This window comes from Thamnophis sirtalis, unplaced genomic scaffold, assembly GCF_051295495.1.
Source record: "Thamnophis sirtalis isolate CommonGarterSnake01/CBP01778 unplaced genomic scaffold, rThaSir2_p1.2 scaffold_13, whole genome shotgun sequence".
NCBI classification, from domain to species: Eukaryota; Metazoa; Chordata; class Lepidosauria; order Squamata; family Natricidae; genus Thamnophis; species Thamnophis sirtalis.
The window spans coordinates 46,214,274-46,231,212 of record NW_028261393.1 but is presented as its reverse complement, the minus strand read 5'-3'; the positions used below and the strand labels follow the sequence as shown (position 1 = coordinate 46,231,212).

The 16,939-nt window shown below is 43.2% G+C and overlaps 1 protein-coding gene and 1 pseudogene across 1 annotated transcript; one reads left to right on the top strand and one right to left on the bottom strand.

The window, feature by feature from the left end:
• Window positions 1-458: 458 nt before the first annotated feature.
• On the bottom strand, window positions 459-16,170 carry FUNDC2 (FUN14 domain containing 2). The gene is made up of 5 exons (XM_087727165.1): window positions 15,999-16,170; window positions 10,383-10,533; window positions 5,166-5,241; window positions 3,625-3,762; window positions 459-2,863 (listed from the first exon to the last, which is right to left on the bottom strand). Exons 1-5 carry the CDS (start codon window positions 16,168-16,170, stop codon window positions 2,786-2,788), a joined length of 615 nt encoding a protein of 204 aa, XP_087583291.1. The 3' UTR covers window positions 459-2,785.
• LOC148043176 (zinc finger protein 862-like) lies at window positions 7,586-9,648 on the top strand (annotated as a pseudogene).
• Window positions 16,171-16,939: the final 769 nt, after the last annotated feature.

The window sequence follows — 16,939 nt, the reverse complement described above, 5'->3', positions numbered from 1 at the left end:
AAATCTTTGCTCCAACTACTGCAAAAAGGCCAGTGTTTCGTAAACTTGGCAACTTTAAAAAGACATATGGACTCCCCGGGTATATTGAGTGGGGAATTCAGGAAGGCAATTCCTTTTAAGTTTAAAAAAAATGCTAATCAAGACTATGACAAGCCCCTGCTAGTCAAAGATGACAATCCTTGGTTAAGATGAATCAACAGCTCACTCAGTTCAATATATGGTAGCAAACAGCTCTTGCCTCCCAGATTTGGAAGTTCATGATCAGAATCATCGCCTAAAACCAGTGGTGGGATTCAAATAATTTAACAGCCGGTCCGCTTGCCCCAGTCACCACAGCTCAGATGCCCTCGCTTCCCCCAAGCATTTCTTTGCTAACCTGATTTCCAGCTCCGTTGCATTTCTCCATCGCGTTTCTCATTGCCATGTGTAGGGAAGCAGAAGCTTGTGGGACTAAAAAGAAAAATCAATTTCAACTTCACAACATCTTTTTTTTTGTTTGTGATAAGTTGGAATTGATTGATTTTTTTTTACTCCCACAAACTTTTGTTTTCCTGCACATGATGGAGAGAAATGTGACAGGGATGGGAATCCGGTTAGGAAAGAAATGCTTGGGGGAAGCGAGAACATCTAGGCGCCAGGCGCTGAAAAGAGATCCATCTCTCTCCACCAGTTCACCGAACTGAACAAAAAATTAGGTACCGTTTCTGCGGGAACCGGTGCGAAACGGCTGAATCCCACCACTGCCTAAAACCAACTAACTCAGGGGCTTGTCTTCTAGTTTTGCTGTATTTGTAGTTTTGAGAAGCCCAACAGCAGCCACTAAATAAGTTCTCAACTCAGAACTGTAGAGAAAGTTAAGTTCTTTCACCAACTGATTCTAAAACTCAGGGACAGAGGCTGTTTCTACTCAACAAGGAAAAGCTTTGCAGGTACAGTAGTCCTTAAGTTACGACCACGACAGGAATTTTTTATCACCAAGTCGTGTGGTTATTGAGTGAGCGGCACCCGATTTTTGAACTTTGGCCATGGTCATTAAGTGAAACATGGGGCAGTTAAGCAAATCCCCTTCCCCCCTCCCTTGACTTTGCTCATCAGACGCTCTAGTTCTAGGTAGATGTTCTAGGTAGACTCGGCCTTCCATCCTTCTGAGATCACTAAAATGAGGCCGCAGATTGTTGAGAGCAAGCTGACTCTGTAAACCACTTAGAGTGGGCTGTAAAGCACTGTGAAGTGGTATAGAAGTCTAAGCGCTATTGCCCTTCCTTCTTTCTTTCTTTCTTTCCTTCCTTCTTTCCTTTCTTCCTTTTCATCCATTTGGTTAGAATGCAGTATTGCAGGCAAACTCTGCCCACAGTCTGGAGTTTGATAGGTCTCTAGGTTGACTCAGCCTTCCATCCTTCTGAGGTTGGTAAAAGGAGGACCAAATTGTTGGGGGGCAATGTGCAAAATACAATTTCTACCTTGTAAACCACCCAGAGAATGCTATAAGCACTACGGAGCGGTGCATAAGTGCAAATGCTATCGCTATTGCTGAAAATAGGACGGTGCAAGCTTTTACGGCACAGAGCTCTATCTATAAAAACCAATGACAGAGGTTCCAGGCGAAGAAAGCTGCTGTTATTCCATAACGTATGCATTTATAGGAACTGGGGGGTGGGGGGTGGGGGGGAAGAATGACAGTTCTACGAGCTATTGTCGCTATCCCACAAATAAGATGGCAAGAACTCCAGGAGAAAGCAGACCTAAAGCCTCTCTCTCTCCCTGCTCAATATCGCAATTCCTATAAAGGGAAACTAACTTGGGAGCCCAGAATTTGGCTGCTTTTGCTCTGGGCTAAAAGTTAATTCTCCTATGCAGACCTCAGGGCATAAGCAGACCTACCCAGCTTCCCCCACCCCACCCCCTGCATCCCACCGCCCAGGAGTTCTGAACCAGACGGTGGAGACCCTCCACATTAATTCCATTCCCGGGATTCGCTAGCAATTGCTACCAAGACTCGAATTTATCTTTTAACAGCTCCAAGCTCTAACCCTGCTGCCGTTCCACTACATAAAACCCCCGTTTTAAGATATTTTCCTTGAGAGGCAGACACACTACCCGAGTCTTCCAGGCCTCCTCCGGTCGGACAAAGAGGAAGACAGAGAATTCCACACAGCAGAGCCAGAGAGTTTCCACAGATTATTCCAGTCATCTTGTAGTATAAATTAAAAAAAAATCCCAAATCTTGGATGAGTTGAGTCCAAGAAGCTGCTGCTCTTAGGGACGGGCTGCGTTAGGAAGCCAGGGGGAAGCAGCCATTTCTGGAGGCAGTTATTCCAGGACATGCTCCCGTCCCGTCCTCGTTGATCTGCTTGCTTCCTTGGTCTGCTAGGAGAGACTCTTGACACTTAATGAGAAGACGGACGCATAAGCAAGGGGCTATGGGTCCTTCCAGAGTGAAGTTGTCTAGTTTACGCCAGTAAAGGAAGAAATAAAAATAAAAATAAATGTGTGGGAGGGAAGGGGGCGTTCTGCAGATTTTGGCATCTTAGGCAGGGATCGAAAGCATCTTCAAGATCGGTCCAACTTCCCTCCTGCGTCGAATTAAAAAGCAGGAACAAATAGGGGGAGGAAGGAGAGGGGAGGAAGGCTAGCGGTGGTGTTTCTGGATGCTACTTTGCAGGTATCAAAAGAAAGGCCAGTCAGGAGGCTGAATGCTTCAGCAGGCTAATCAGGCGGCGGAGGGACCAAGCAGTGGGAGGGGGCTGCAAGACCAGCCGGTGGAAAGGCGGATTGGGTGGGATTCCTAAGAGGCCATGCCGAGCAAGAAGCCGCCAACGAAGCCTCCGGATAGCAGGACGTTCCTCTTCAGGAAATTGATCGCCTGGAGGGAGAAAGGAAAAAGTTTACAGGGGCTGCATTTGGACTCTCCGTACTTCTGCTGCTGGGGTTATTAAAAGTCCTCACAAAGCTGGATTCCTTTGGGATCAACGGGGAGATAAAATGACACAGAGTAAAGGAAGCCACTTGGGACGACTGTTGTGGCCTGTGGGACGCCGGCTCTTCCAGCAGCCGAATCAGAAGAGGAGGCATGGGAGTCAGGGCCAGCATCAAGGCAACCTGAGAGGGGGAAGAGGGAATGGAGCTGGCAGAGGCGGAGCCTGGTCCATCCCTCAGCCCTCAGATGGAGAGTCAACAGCCTTGGAGGTGGCTGATGAGGAAGAGGAGGAACAGCTGGGTCCAGTGCCTGAGACACAGATGCACAGAAAGCAGAGGAGAGGAGAGCAGAGGAAATCTATGGGCCGGTCTTGGGACAGGAGAGCAATTGCTGCTAGTGAAGCTGCATCTTAGCTCTGGGGATAAAAGGCAGGGGGCGGAGAGGAATAGATGTGGCAGACAACTATTCATCTTCCAGACGGATGGACTTGTTAGCCTAATGGATTAATTAGGGCATTCATGGAAACCCTGACAGCAATTGTGACTTAGCTAGGAAGGAAAGCACAGTCCTGGGAGGACTGCAGATTGCTAACCTCTTAATTCTTTCTCTCTCCATTTCTATTGCATAAATCATTGTTTTTCTTATTTGCACCCCAGCGACCAGCCCTCCAAAATCCACCTTTTCACAGGTTTGGCTTTCAGACTCACCTCATCAAATTGGCTCTTCACCTCTGGCGCCAGCTTGCTGGAGGTGCTACTAGAAAACTTCAGGTGCTTTTTAGCTTTGCTCACGTCTCGCTCAACCATCTTCCAGTCGATCTTGATGTATCCCGTGTGGTTTGCAAGCTGGAGCAGGGAGAGGTTTCATTGAAGCCAGGGTCTGCACGTAAAACCAGGTTTCCCTGGACTGTGGGCTCCTTTCCCCAGTTGACTCACTTCATGACCAATTTTTTTTTTTAAAAAAAGCATGCAAGGCAGACATTTTCTGCCCAGGGAAGAGCAGAACTTCTGCAAACCAGGATCTCAAACCCCCTGACCCTTGCAGGCAACTCCAAAGGATACCACCATCTATATCTGTTCTGACCTAGGCTTCCTCAGCAGCACGAAGCCGAGTCCTTGTCCCAACAAACCCCTTTTATTTAATTTGCAGTGAATTCCTCTCCAGCAAAGTCTTTCCTCTCCAACAGTCTTTCAAGATAGCTCACAATTACCCACCTTTATCAGGCTTAGGGAGTGGCCAGGCCGAGATCTTTCAGACGCTGCAATACTTGGCAAGAATGCAGGAATGAACTAATTGTCTCCTGTAAACTCCCCTCCCCTTTCACTCCTCTTTTATTCCCTCTGGGAGGGGCCATTCACCGTCCACCTGTGGCCTTATTCCCAAGTCAACCCGTTCTTTAGCTGTTCCCTTTGCACGGCCACTTTGCTCATGCGCACACTGGGAACAGGCTCCAGCTGATCATCTGCCTCACTGATGTCTGAAGGCAGCTGATAACTGGAATACGGCTCTGGCAACCTCTCTGCCTCCGACACAGAGCCCTCATCAGAGCCTTCCCCAGACTCCAGGACTGGCCCATGTTCCTCCCCAACCTCCTCACTGTCCGAATCTGCTGCCAGCTCTGCTGGCCACAACAATATCTTATCAAACTGCAAAACTAGTAGGGGTATGAAAGATCCAGACCTTTAAGCAACTGTCCTGATGTTATTGAACTACAGGAGAGTCACATGTTCCCTGGTCCTGATCTCTAGAAGCCAAGATGCCCTACAGGTAACAACAGGGTTTCCCATGAGATAAAACATTACAAGGCTGTCCCTGAATAGGTCCATAGTCTAAAAAGGTTCTATATTAAAAGCTGAGTATAACAGATCTGAAGGTGCTACATGGCCAAGTCAAAAAGCAAGAGACTTAAGGGCTCCATTAAACTACCACCATTACTATCCCTGCTACCGAGTGGTGCGGTGGCCTAGAGGTGGAGCTCTCGCCTCACAATCAGGAGGCAGTGAGTTCAATCCTAGGTAGAGGTAGATATTTCTCTCTCTGGGCCCAAGGGGAATGTATCTGCTGAACAAAACTCCGCACTGGTGACAGGAAGGGCATTCAGCCAGTAAACACTAGGCTCCATCCTGCAAGGGGTTATGGGGTTATCACTGCTACTATGAATTAAAACACGAGGGTGAAGCTCTTGCTGAAGAGAGATTCCTTCTTGTATTGATAACTACTCCCAAGTCCATGGTGGACAGAAACCAACCTGGAGCAGAAAGAAGCCTCCTCCCACTGCGGTCGCTGCTAATTTGCCAACCTTCTGGAAGATGAATCCAGTGCACCTGCGAACAAAAACAGAGAGTCTCAAATAAAACAAGGCTAGATTAGAGTTTGATGTAGTGGTTTGCATACCAGCCGAGAACCCAGAAGACTGAAGTCCCATCTTAGGCATGAAAACTGGGCCAATCACCAGGAGTTTCACCTTAGGCATGAAAGTTGGCTGGGTGACTTCGGGCCAAACACCAGGAGATTGGGGATTCTAGTCTTGACTTAGCCATGAAAGCCGGCTGGGTGACCTAATGTATTTATCACTAGGAGACCGGGAGTTCTAGTGCTGCCATGAAAGCCAGCTGAGTGACTTTGAGCCAATCATCAGGAGATTGGGAATTCTAGCCCCACTTTAGCCATGAAAGCCAGCTGGGTGACTTGGGGCCAATCACCAGGAGACAGTGAGTTCTAGATTCAAAGTCAACAGGAAGACCTTGGGCCAGTCGCCTCCCTATCAACTCTAGGAAGGGGGACGCAAGGGCAGACTACTTCCAAAAAAACCTTACCAAAAAACCCACAGGGACCAGTCCGGGCAATCAGCCAAGTCAAAAACTGACTTGAAGGCACAAAAAAAACACCACCCAAAACTCCCCCAAACTCATGATTTAAAGCATCACCAAAGGATCCATCTGTTAAAAAAAAAGTGGATACTGGACCCCAGGAATTACGGCATCGCTTGACTGATCTCGCTCATCCGTCACCCGTCCTTCTGTTGTGGCCTGCTAGCAGCCAGCAGAGCTGGCAGAAGATTTGGACAGTGAGGAGGTTGGGGAGGAAGCTGGGCCAGTCCTGGACCACTGTTCCCTCTAAGGTGCAATACGCCACATAGTAGTTTCTAACTGCCGCGCAGCGTCACGTATCTGCTGGACACGAACTACAGAGCGGCTACGGAATCGCAATCAAAAAACCCTCCAGCTAAACCTTTCCTACTGCAGTACATTGCCGCCCGACTTCAGGATTCTCCCTAATCAGTGTGGGTGGAAAAGAAAAAAGGGAAAGGGGCGCTTAAAGGTTCAAAACACTGGAGCAAACGCTTCAAAGGCAACAGTTTTCACGGGGAATTAGAATAGAGAGCCCTGGAGTTTTGCTGCCCACTCGGTCGGACCTCACTTTCCGCGCGTGCCGCATGATTGGCTAATTTGCTACTGCCCGGTTCCCCGGTTAGATTTTTGCTGGGAGGGAAGCTCCTTGGCCTTCGTCTCTTTTTCTCCCTCCTCGGCCCCACCCCTCCCTAATCAGTGTGGGTCGAAAAGAAAAAAAGGGAAAGGGGCACTTAAAGGTTCAAAACACTGGAGCTTTGTGACCACATTGCTGAGTAATAAAAATCCCAGTCCCACGTTGTAATGAAGGAGTACCTATATTTGATAACTCATTGGGATTTTCAAAGTCATTGAGAATATTTTTGCTTTTAGTCTAATTAAACTTCCTATCTGTCAGTTTAAAATAGTGACTTCCATAGTTAAATCATTTGGATCAAACTAAAATCACTACTTTATAAACAAAAGGAAGGTGTTTTTTTTTCTCTTATTTGTTATGGTAGAGCCATTTTAACAATCTATATTTGTAAGTAGTACGGAGTTCAGAAACTTTTTAGAATTAAAACCTTAACTACAATATAAGTACTTTAAAGTCATCCACGCAGTTCACAGGGTTGTAGGAGGAGTAAGATTTGAAAAAAGTGTGGCTAAAATATTTCTCGCTTCATTTTTTTAGAGTTTTGGATAATGCAATTTCCTATTCTGTTTAGCTATTCATTATTAGAATGTACTTTTTCCAATAGCAAGCAACTTCTGTGTGAGCATTCATGAAAAAAAATAAGATTTTATGAGTAAAATTATTTTTTCATATTAAAAATAATAAACTTTAATGTTTTGCTATTAGTTTTGCTATTAGTTTTTCAGTAGTAGGAGGTTACTGAAACCCCCTGTACAGAGAGGAACAAATTCCAACAAATTTTTAAACAATCAGCAAGCATTGTTGAAGATGCAGGCAATAAATCCTTGAGTTTACAAATTAATGATGGAAGAAAACTGTTAGATGTGAATGAGACTTTATGTATGGGGATTTTAATAATTTTACTCATTTAAAATAGCAAATTACATATAATACATTCACAGAAGCATACAGTGTATAGACAACTTTTGCAATTGAATGTTAACTCATTAAAATGAAGTATATCAAGTGAAATTCATTAAAATGAAGTATATCAAACATTTGCTATTTTAATATTACTGGTATTAAGTGCTAGTTATATATTCATTTCAAAGCTCTTTTTTATTTAATCCAAAATGAATTTGAAAAGATAACTGTAATAATTGATAAACCCTAACTCTATAGGTACATCATCAGTCAGTGCTGATGTCGAAACATAAAGCTGGAGTAAATGTTGTTATGAAGAAAAAGTGCAGCTGGAAGTTTAAACCAGAATGGTTGGGAGAGTTAGCAGAGGCTGAACTGCTAACTTTGTCTAGAAAACAGTTAACAAAACTGGGTGACATCTTCACTTATCGTGAAAGTAGTGACGACATTGTTTGCCAGATATGCCAAGAAGCTTGTATAGGGCAGCTCATTCACCACTGGAAAACGATGGAACGATTGGAAAATTGATTACTTGAAGCATCATATCAATCAGAAAATTCACCTGGATTCGATCACTAAACTACGATGCCAGAAATCTGGAGGGCTGCCGAGGCTACTGACTGAAAGTGCAGAAGACAGAGCGAACAGAAAATAAGTTTCACTGCGCAGAAATGCCAATGCTGATGAAGTCAAAATTTTGATTGATAGTGTTGCTGGCCATAAACATGAATGTGTCAATATTATCAGTCAAAGCCATACATGACCACATAGGCAAGTATGTGTCCATTCCAGAGAGCTGGCGCAGCAAGAATTATGGCTTTGAGTTTGTGGAGTGCATCAATGCAGTTGTTCAGAAAGAAGTCATGCATGATCTATGTAATGCCAGTTGTCATACTCTTATTGCTGATGAAAGCACCGATGTATCAGTCACCAAAATGTTGATTTTGTATGCGAAATTCCGCCTGTCTAATGCTGCGATTTATAAGACCGTGCTTGCAGGAATTTTACAGTTGTCAAGGTGCGACAGCACAGCAATCACAGCAGCCATAAAAGAGTTCTATGCTACAAACAACAACAACATTCAAAAGATGGTCATGTTTATGTCAGATGGTGACTCTGTGATGCTGGGTAAGAATAATGGTGTGGCTGCTCAGCTTCGTCGAGATGTATCCCATTTGCTTGAACAGCACTGTGTGGCACATCGAAAAGACCTGGGGATTGATGATGCGTGTAAGCACTTCTCATTGATGAAAGACATCGAGACTTTACTACGAACTGTCTACACTCTGTTCTGTGAAGAAAACGGCATTTGCAGAACTAGCAGAAGTTCTTGAGTGTGAATCGGTAGCCTTCAGACCGTTGAATGAAGTACGATGGCTTTCTAGACATTTTGCATTGCGAGCATTGATGAGAAACATTACAGTTTTGGTTGAGTACTGTAAAGAGCAAGCAGAAACACACAGTGACCCAGTCTGTAAATATTGTTACAGAAAGTTGACGGATCCACAGATTCGTGCTGCATTGATTTGTGTTTGACGACGTTGTTCGCGAATTAGCCGAGTTGAACGAGCTGTTGCAAAGAAGCAACCTGACACCAATAGAAGCGGTTCAGTTTGTGAAGGCCAGAATAACCAAGCTTCGCCTGCAGTATTTAGGTGAAACGGTTTACTGGAATAACGAAGCTCGCGAATTTATGGAGAGCAACCCAGACATTGACACGGCTCCTATACTCAGATTTATTGAACGTTTGTGCTTGCATCTTGACAGTTGTTTTCCAGACAATGAGCTGAAAGATTGGAATATATTCGAAACTGCTGCTCTGTCGAATGTGAATTCTTTTAATTTTGGGGAAACTGAGATTGCAACTCTGGTTGGAAAATACCAGCATTTCTTTGACGATTTGGATGAAGTCAGCATCACATCAGCTGTACAGTCACAATATCGTGACTTCAGATTTCTGGTGTCAGAGAAATTCAAGTCTGGATTAATACACTCATTTGATGATGTAGTTCAGTTTGTACTAAGAGAGCAACAGTTTGGATTGCTGTCACATCTGCTGGACATCTGCGCAACATTCCAAGCGTCAAGCGCTGATTGTGAGCGAGGTTTCAGCCTGATGAATGCCATCAAGACCAAAGCTCGCAATCGGCTGCAAACTGAGCACTTGGATATGCTGATGCGAATCCAATCTTACCAGACTTCAGTGGCGCAGATTGACCTTGACAAAGTGTACTCAGAATGGTTGTTAAAGAAAAACAGATGTGAGAAACTTTAAGATGAGACAGATTTTCAGTGAATAACAGTGTACATTACCGTAAACACTATACAAGTATTTTAATATTTTATTACTGATATATAACTTTTAATTAAACGTGTATCTTGAATAAATATAACTTTGATAAGTAATACTGATACTGTATAAGTAATACTGATATATAACTTTTAATTAAACATGTATCTTGAATAAATATAACTTTGACTTTCAAATAACACTGATTTCGTTGTTGTCTTGGGTGACATCTGTGAAAAAAATCCAGGTGCTCAGGCATGAAAATGTGCCGCTCAAACACTATACTTTTCCGCCCACAGTGAAAAAAAATTAGAGGGAACATTGTCCTGGAGTCTGGGGAAGGCTCTGTGTTGGAGGCAGAGCCGTATGCCAGTTATCAGCTGCCTTCAGAGTCAGACATCAGTGAGGCAGAGGAACAGCTGGAGCCTGTTCCCAGTGTGCGCATGCGCAGAGTTGCCAGACGAAGGGAACAGCTAAAGAACAGGGGTCAACTTGGGAGTAAGGTCACAGGTGGACAGTGAATGGCCCCTCCCAGAGGAAATAAAAGAGGGGCGAAAGGGGAGTGGAGTTTGCAGGAGACAATTAGTTCACTTCATTGGTTCTCCAAGCCAGATAAGGTCTGTGACTGTAAATCCTCCCTTGAAAGACTAGATGTGAATGAGCAGGATTCACAGTAAAGTAATAAAAGGGGTTTTTATTGGGACAAGGAATTTGCTTCCTGCTCTTGGGAAGCCTCGGTCAGAACACCATCAATCCAAGCACAACCTGCACACAGAACAAGCTCACCATCCTGTGACGCCTCCAATTGCCAGCTGGGTGGCCACGTTGTATTTTTCCTCATTGGAAGTTGAACTCTGCCCAAACAGTTTGCGCCACCACGGTTGATTCTTGGTGTATTCAGACAGGTCCAGCACATCCTCGTCACTGTTCTTATTCCCTTAAAAAAAAAGCAGGCCAAAATAATGTCTGTGACTTACAGGAGAAGAAAGTTTACTCTGCAGCAAAAATGCAAAAGGAAGTGAAGTGGCAGAAAGGTACTTTCTCAAATGTAATTCAATCAATCAGTCAATCAATCAATCAATCAGAATACAGCTGGAAGGGACCTTGGAGGTCTTTTCAAACACTGCTCTCATCCATGGTGTCAGGCCTGCAGTTATATCCCTTTTAGGATCTTTGGCCTGCCACACTCTCTCTTATTTCATTATGCTGTTTCTTTAGTGTAGTAGTTGGGAGGGGGGAATAAAAAGGAGTAGAATGGTAGAATGTGTTGTTGTCATTCTTTTCTAGAAGCCAAGGTCATATTTTGTCTCCGCACCTCTGCATATGACCGGAACCAGCTGGATGGAGATGCCAGCGTGGAAGAAGAGGATTGGACCATGTGATGGATTGTGGGTGTGGGGACAAAATCATGAACTTTCAACTGGGTGGGATCCCAGGAAGTTTTCCAGAATTGGGATTCCACAGATGTGCTAAGATGTCTGATTTATTAAATTGGAACTTTAAGGATCGTTTTGCCTTGGACTCTGATTTAATTCTACATGATACTTGGAACGCTGACACATGGGTTGTTACCCATAATTTATTGAGTAGATGGAAAATGACATCATTTGAGCAAATCAAAACACAGCAATGGTTTTGCTTCACTGGCAAAAATATGAATAAATCATAATCAAATCAGAAACAAGTCAGACATATTTTAATTTAGCATATTTTAGTCTTGGTGGTGCAGTGGTTAGAATGCAGCATTGCAAACTAATTCACTGCTGACTGTCAGGAGTCAAAATATCTCTATTATGCCAGTCTGACTACAAATATATGAATTGAATAGAGATGAATGTAAGACAGAGGAGGTTCTACAATTGTAATAAATATACTGACTTATTTTATAGGCTCCTCTAAATGGCACTTTCTATTTCCAACCTTGTGCAACTCTTTCTGTTAAACATGCTCAATTACTGTCATCTTAAATAACAACAATGCCTACAATTGTATTGGGTGCAAAGCTCAACAGCATTATACACTTGATACAGAGAAGAACTTTTCATCTCAATTTCCTTCTAGAAAGTGTCAGTTTCCAGAAAGTGTTAGTCATAACAAACAAACAAACAAACAAACAAACAAACAAACAAACAAAAATGCAAGCCATGGTGACAGGGAAATATCCAGAAATACTGAATACTTAATAAGGACCAACTAAATAGCTCAAGAATGCACACATTTTTGTGTTTTCCAAAACTCTTCGTAAATACAATTAGTAGTTGTTGTTTCTTACATCCGTATAGGGTTTATTTGTATCCACTAACATGGAATGCAAATATATTAATGATTAGAATGGAAAGAAAGTTTCATTAATTTGCTATTTTGCTTTCCAAAACATTACATCCAAATCTATGTATATTGAATGTTAATTCAGTGAGAGAACCAACTTAGTACTAAGGAGAAATTTTCTGACAGTAAGAACAATTAATCAGTGAAACAACTTGCCTCCAGAAGTTGTGAATGCTCCAACATTGGAAGGTTTTAAGAAGAAATTGGATAACCTGAAGTGGTGTAGGGTTTCCTGCCTAAGCAGCAGATTGGGTTGGAAGATTTCAAGGGTCCCTTCCAACTCTGTTATTCTATATTCTAATGTGAACTGAAAAAGGAATCCTTGTCTTTTAGTTTAGAATTACTATTAGTTAAAGATCACAGCTTTTGAGCTGTTTTGCGTTGTGCCTGTTTTCGGCTTAGGTTTCAATAAGAAATTATTCAGCTGCCATAAAGAAATCTGAATTAACATGTTCTATAATTTGTCAAATGAATTCTTGCTATTGACCTCATTGCCATATTTTTTAATTGGTGTTTTAAACCTGCTGTATTGTTGCAAAGGATCTAATGTATTGGTATTTTTCTATTTCTTACTATGCATTTTTTCCTTCCCTCTGCAGCTTCTTGGGTTTTTAAAAATATATATTATTAAATTTCTGGAAAAGATTAAAAACATAAAAAACAAGAAAAAGGAGCACACACTTGAGAAAAAGAAAGTGCAAAGGAATAATGGAAAAAGAAAAAAAAAGAAAAGAAAAATTAGGTGTTCTGAAGAATTCGGGAGGTTGCACATTCTTTTATTCCGTTTTGGTCTATCCCTATTAAAGATTTTATTCAACCATGGATTTTGAGTTGCTTCCCGCAATAAACTTTCAAGCTCCAAAACCAGAAAGAGGCATATTGAGAACCTCTGCTTTTTTAAACAGAATTTAACAGAATAACAGAGTTAGAAGGAACCTTGGAGGTCCTCTAGTCCAACCCACTGAACAAGCAGGAGATCTGGCCTATACCATTTCAGACAAGTGGCTGTCCAGTCTCTTCTTAAAACCCCCCAGTGATGGAGCACCTACAACTTCTGGAAGCAAGGCATTATACAGATTAATTGTTCTCACTGTCAGAAATTTCTCCTTAATTCTAGGTTGGATCTCTCTTTAATGAGCTTCCACCTTACTTCTTGTCCTGCTCTCTGGTCCTACGAAAAATAGGTTGACACCCCCCCTCTTCGTGGCAGCCCCACAAATATTTGAACACTGCTATCATGTCACCCCCAGTCCTTCTTTTCTCTAGACTAGCCACACCCAATTCCTGCAACAGGCCTTCATATGTTTAACCTCCAGCTAAAACATACAAAGAACCGGCAAGTTAGTTGATTGCTAACAGAAGCCGGGATAATTAAAGATAATTAATCAAAGATAATATGAGAATAATCGTGAACACTCTGGAATACTACGAAGTGCATCCAGAGAAGCAAATGACGCTGATATTCCTTGATGCACAGAAGGCGTTTGACAATGTGAACTGGCAATTCATGCTGACACAACTAAAAGTTATGGACTTTGGTGAGAGATTTATCAGGATGATTAAGGCAATACGATATAAACCAGTGGTAGTCAACCTGGTCCCTACCGCCCACTAGTGGGCATTCCAGCTTTCATGGTGGGCGGTAGGGGTTTGCTGTAACCCTGCTTTATAAATTTTATAAAGTAAAGTTGCTTTCCTACTTTATAAATCACCATTACTGTGGAACCGGTGGGCGGTTAGAAAATTTGACTACTAACAGAGATACAAAAGTGGGCGGTAGGTATAAAAAGGTTGACTACCCCTGATATAAACAAACCGCAAGGGTGATGGTAAATGGAGATATGACTGAAAAGGTTAATATTAAGAAGAATACAAGGCAGGGATGCCCCCTGTCGCCATCATTATTTGTGTTGACACTGGAAGTATTAAATAGAAATATTAGACAGGATAAGGAGATAAAAGAAGACGAGATAATTTTTCAAGGGCAGTATTTTTTTTAGGGCAGCCAAGTGTTGTGTAATTGATACCTACATTGCAGTTATGTCAGATGCCCCATTTATACACACAGACAAGTGACTTCTGATCATCAGTCACAGTCTCTCAAACTCCACACACTCGGCAGGACTCTCTAAACAATCCTTGGGAGCTTCTTCCCCCAAAAAATATATACATGTAAATAAATAAAATGATTTTTTTGAAAAGAAGAATGCCAGGGGTGGGTTTGTGAGAAGGGCAATAATGTCTCATTAAGAATGGCTTTTGAATCACTAATGAAAATCATATATTTTATTTTTGCTGTACAATGCAAAAGGATGTGGGGAGTGAAATAAAAGCAAAATGAGGGCTTTTGTTATTTCCAGCCACAGATCCAGTTGAAAACAGAACTCCTGACTGTGGACGGATTAATTGGTGGTGATTACATCTTCTTCCCAAACTGCTCTTTGAATAGAATATAAATGTAGAATAACAGAGTTGGAAGGGACCTTGGAGGTCTTCTAGTCCAACCCCCTGCTTAGGCAGGAAACCCTATACCACTTCAGACAAATGGTTATCCAACATCTTCTTAAAGATTTCCAGTGTTGGAACATTCACAACTTCTGGAGGTAAGTTGCTCTACTGATTAATTATTCTAACTGTCAGGAAATTTTAGTTCTAACTTGTTTCTCTCCTTGATTAGTTTTTATTGCCTTCAGGTGCTTTGGAGATTAGCTTAACTCCCTCTTTCATTAAACTAGGATGTGTTAAAGCCAAAAGTAGGACATCACAGCTCCAGATCAACACAACTAAGATTTGTATAAAGGAAACCTAGAACTCCCCGGAGCTATGGTAGTTTCTAAACTATTTGACCTAATTAATTACCACTTTTCTAAGCCTCAAATAATGCAATTACTCTCAACACGCATGTGCACAAACATACAGAGACTTGTTTAAACAAGTATCTCAGCAGCAACAATTCCAAATTGAGTCAATTCCAAACTGCTCCTATTCTCCCAGGATAAGTACCAATATTACTCCTTTGGGACAACTGCCTGCAATTTAAGGATGGCTGCCTTAGAATGTTATGGTGAGGGTCAAATGTGCAGAGGAGAATGTTCTGAGCTGCCATGAGAAAACTCTGGGCATTAAATAAATGCAAAAAGAATTATGGATGCTTAATTTTGATATTGTGCAAATGTACAAAATGAAGTGGAATATAGTAAACATGAGTGAATTCAGAAGCACTTTTTTAAAAATAGTGAGTCCAAATAAACTATTAGAATAGAATAATATAGAATAATAAAGATAGAATAATGAAGATGGAATGGAATGGAATAGAATAGGAATAGAGAATTCTTTATTGGCCAAGTGTGATTGGACACACAAGGAATTTGTCTTTGGTGCAGATGCTCTCAGTGTGCGTAAAAAGACAAGCTACATTCGTCAGGAATCATAAGGTACAACACTTAATGATAGTCATAGGTTACTAATGCCACCTCAGAGGAGCCCAAGCAAGGAGTGCTTAAATTAAAGGACCACAATTTCCAAATTCTATCCTATTCTAAAATAAAGGATTTCTAAACTACATTTCTAAATTAAAGGACCACAATTTCTATTTCAATGTTTGTCAAACCTGGCATCTTTAAGACACCTGGACCTCAACTCCCAGAATTGCTCAGTCAGGGATTATTTTTTTTTTTAAATAGCAAATAATTTCATTTTGTCTCTAGGACCATTCATGGAAATGGATTTCATGGGAACCTCCCTGATTCCATTCCCCACCCTTTGGGGCACCTTCCTGACACCCCTGTAAGGTAGGACCAGTCAGCAAGGGTAGAGGCGCGTGGCCCTCCCTTCCAGAGGCTGGGGAAGATGGGTAATGGTGTCAAACAGATGCAGAAGGCACCAGCACACCCAACATAGCTTCAAGGAAGCCCTTCCTAACAGGGGGTGGGAGGAATGCATAGGGTGGGGGGAGCCAGATGAACGACCCGCCCCTTCTCCTCCCGCGGTGACGTCACTCCCGCGGTGACGTCACTCCTTTATTTCCGACAGCGGGGGGGGGCAGGGGAAGGGATGGCGGCGGTCGTCCCTCACCTGGCATGATGGTGTAGAGCCGGCTCTGCTGCAGCCGTGCCCGCCTCCTGCGCTTGGCCTCCTGCTCGAGGCGGATGAGGGAGGAGCACGAGTGGGCGCCGCGGCCGTTAGGCGGCCTCTCCTCTTCCTCCTCCTCCTCCTCCTCCTCCCCCGGGTAGGCGGAGCCCTCCATCGCGCTCCGGAAGGCGCATGCGCGCTCTTGCCTGCGCGTGGAGGGAGCCGACTAGCGGCGCCGCCCCGAGCGTCGCGGCGTTTTGTGGATCACCTAGGCGACGGCGCGGTGGGCAGGGCTGACGCGCGCTCTGTTTGTGGGCGGGGTTGTGGCGTCATCGGGCCCCGCCCCGCCCCCCTGATTGCTAGCAAAGGAGGTCTGGGCGGCTAGAGGCAGTTTTTCAATTCCCTGGGTGAAACAGCGTCTCTGAGCATGTGCAGAGTTTTATTCGCCCTACCGTGCCGCTGAAAGCCATCCATGCTGTGCAGGGAACCAGGCAGCAGCAGCAGCCTCGCTGAAATAACGTGGCTCAGGGTGTCTGTGGTACATTTGGCACACTTTTTCAATTGTGTGGAACGATTCGTGCAATATGTAGAATGATCGATGCAATGCCGTTTTATTTTATTCAAGGCCCCAGCCAGATCCAAATAACATCCCGCAGTGTCTACACCGCCGTGGGAAAGTCAATTAAGACAAAGCAACATTCTCTGAAAAACTCATTTATTGCAAGAATTGTGACATTTGCCAAGTCCTGGACTGTTTTCCTGTAGTACCTTATTTATTTATTTGATTTGTCAATTGTTTACAAAATAATAGGTGTAAAAATAAACATGAGTATGAATGAAATAGGGACAAATAAATGGGGACAGTAGGACAGGGTTGGTAGGCACGATGGTATGCTTATGCATGCCCCTTACAGACCTCTTAGGAATGGGGTGAGGTCAATAGT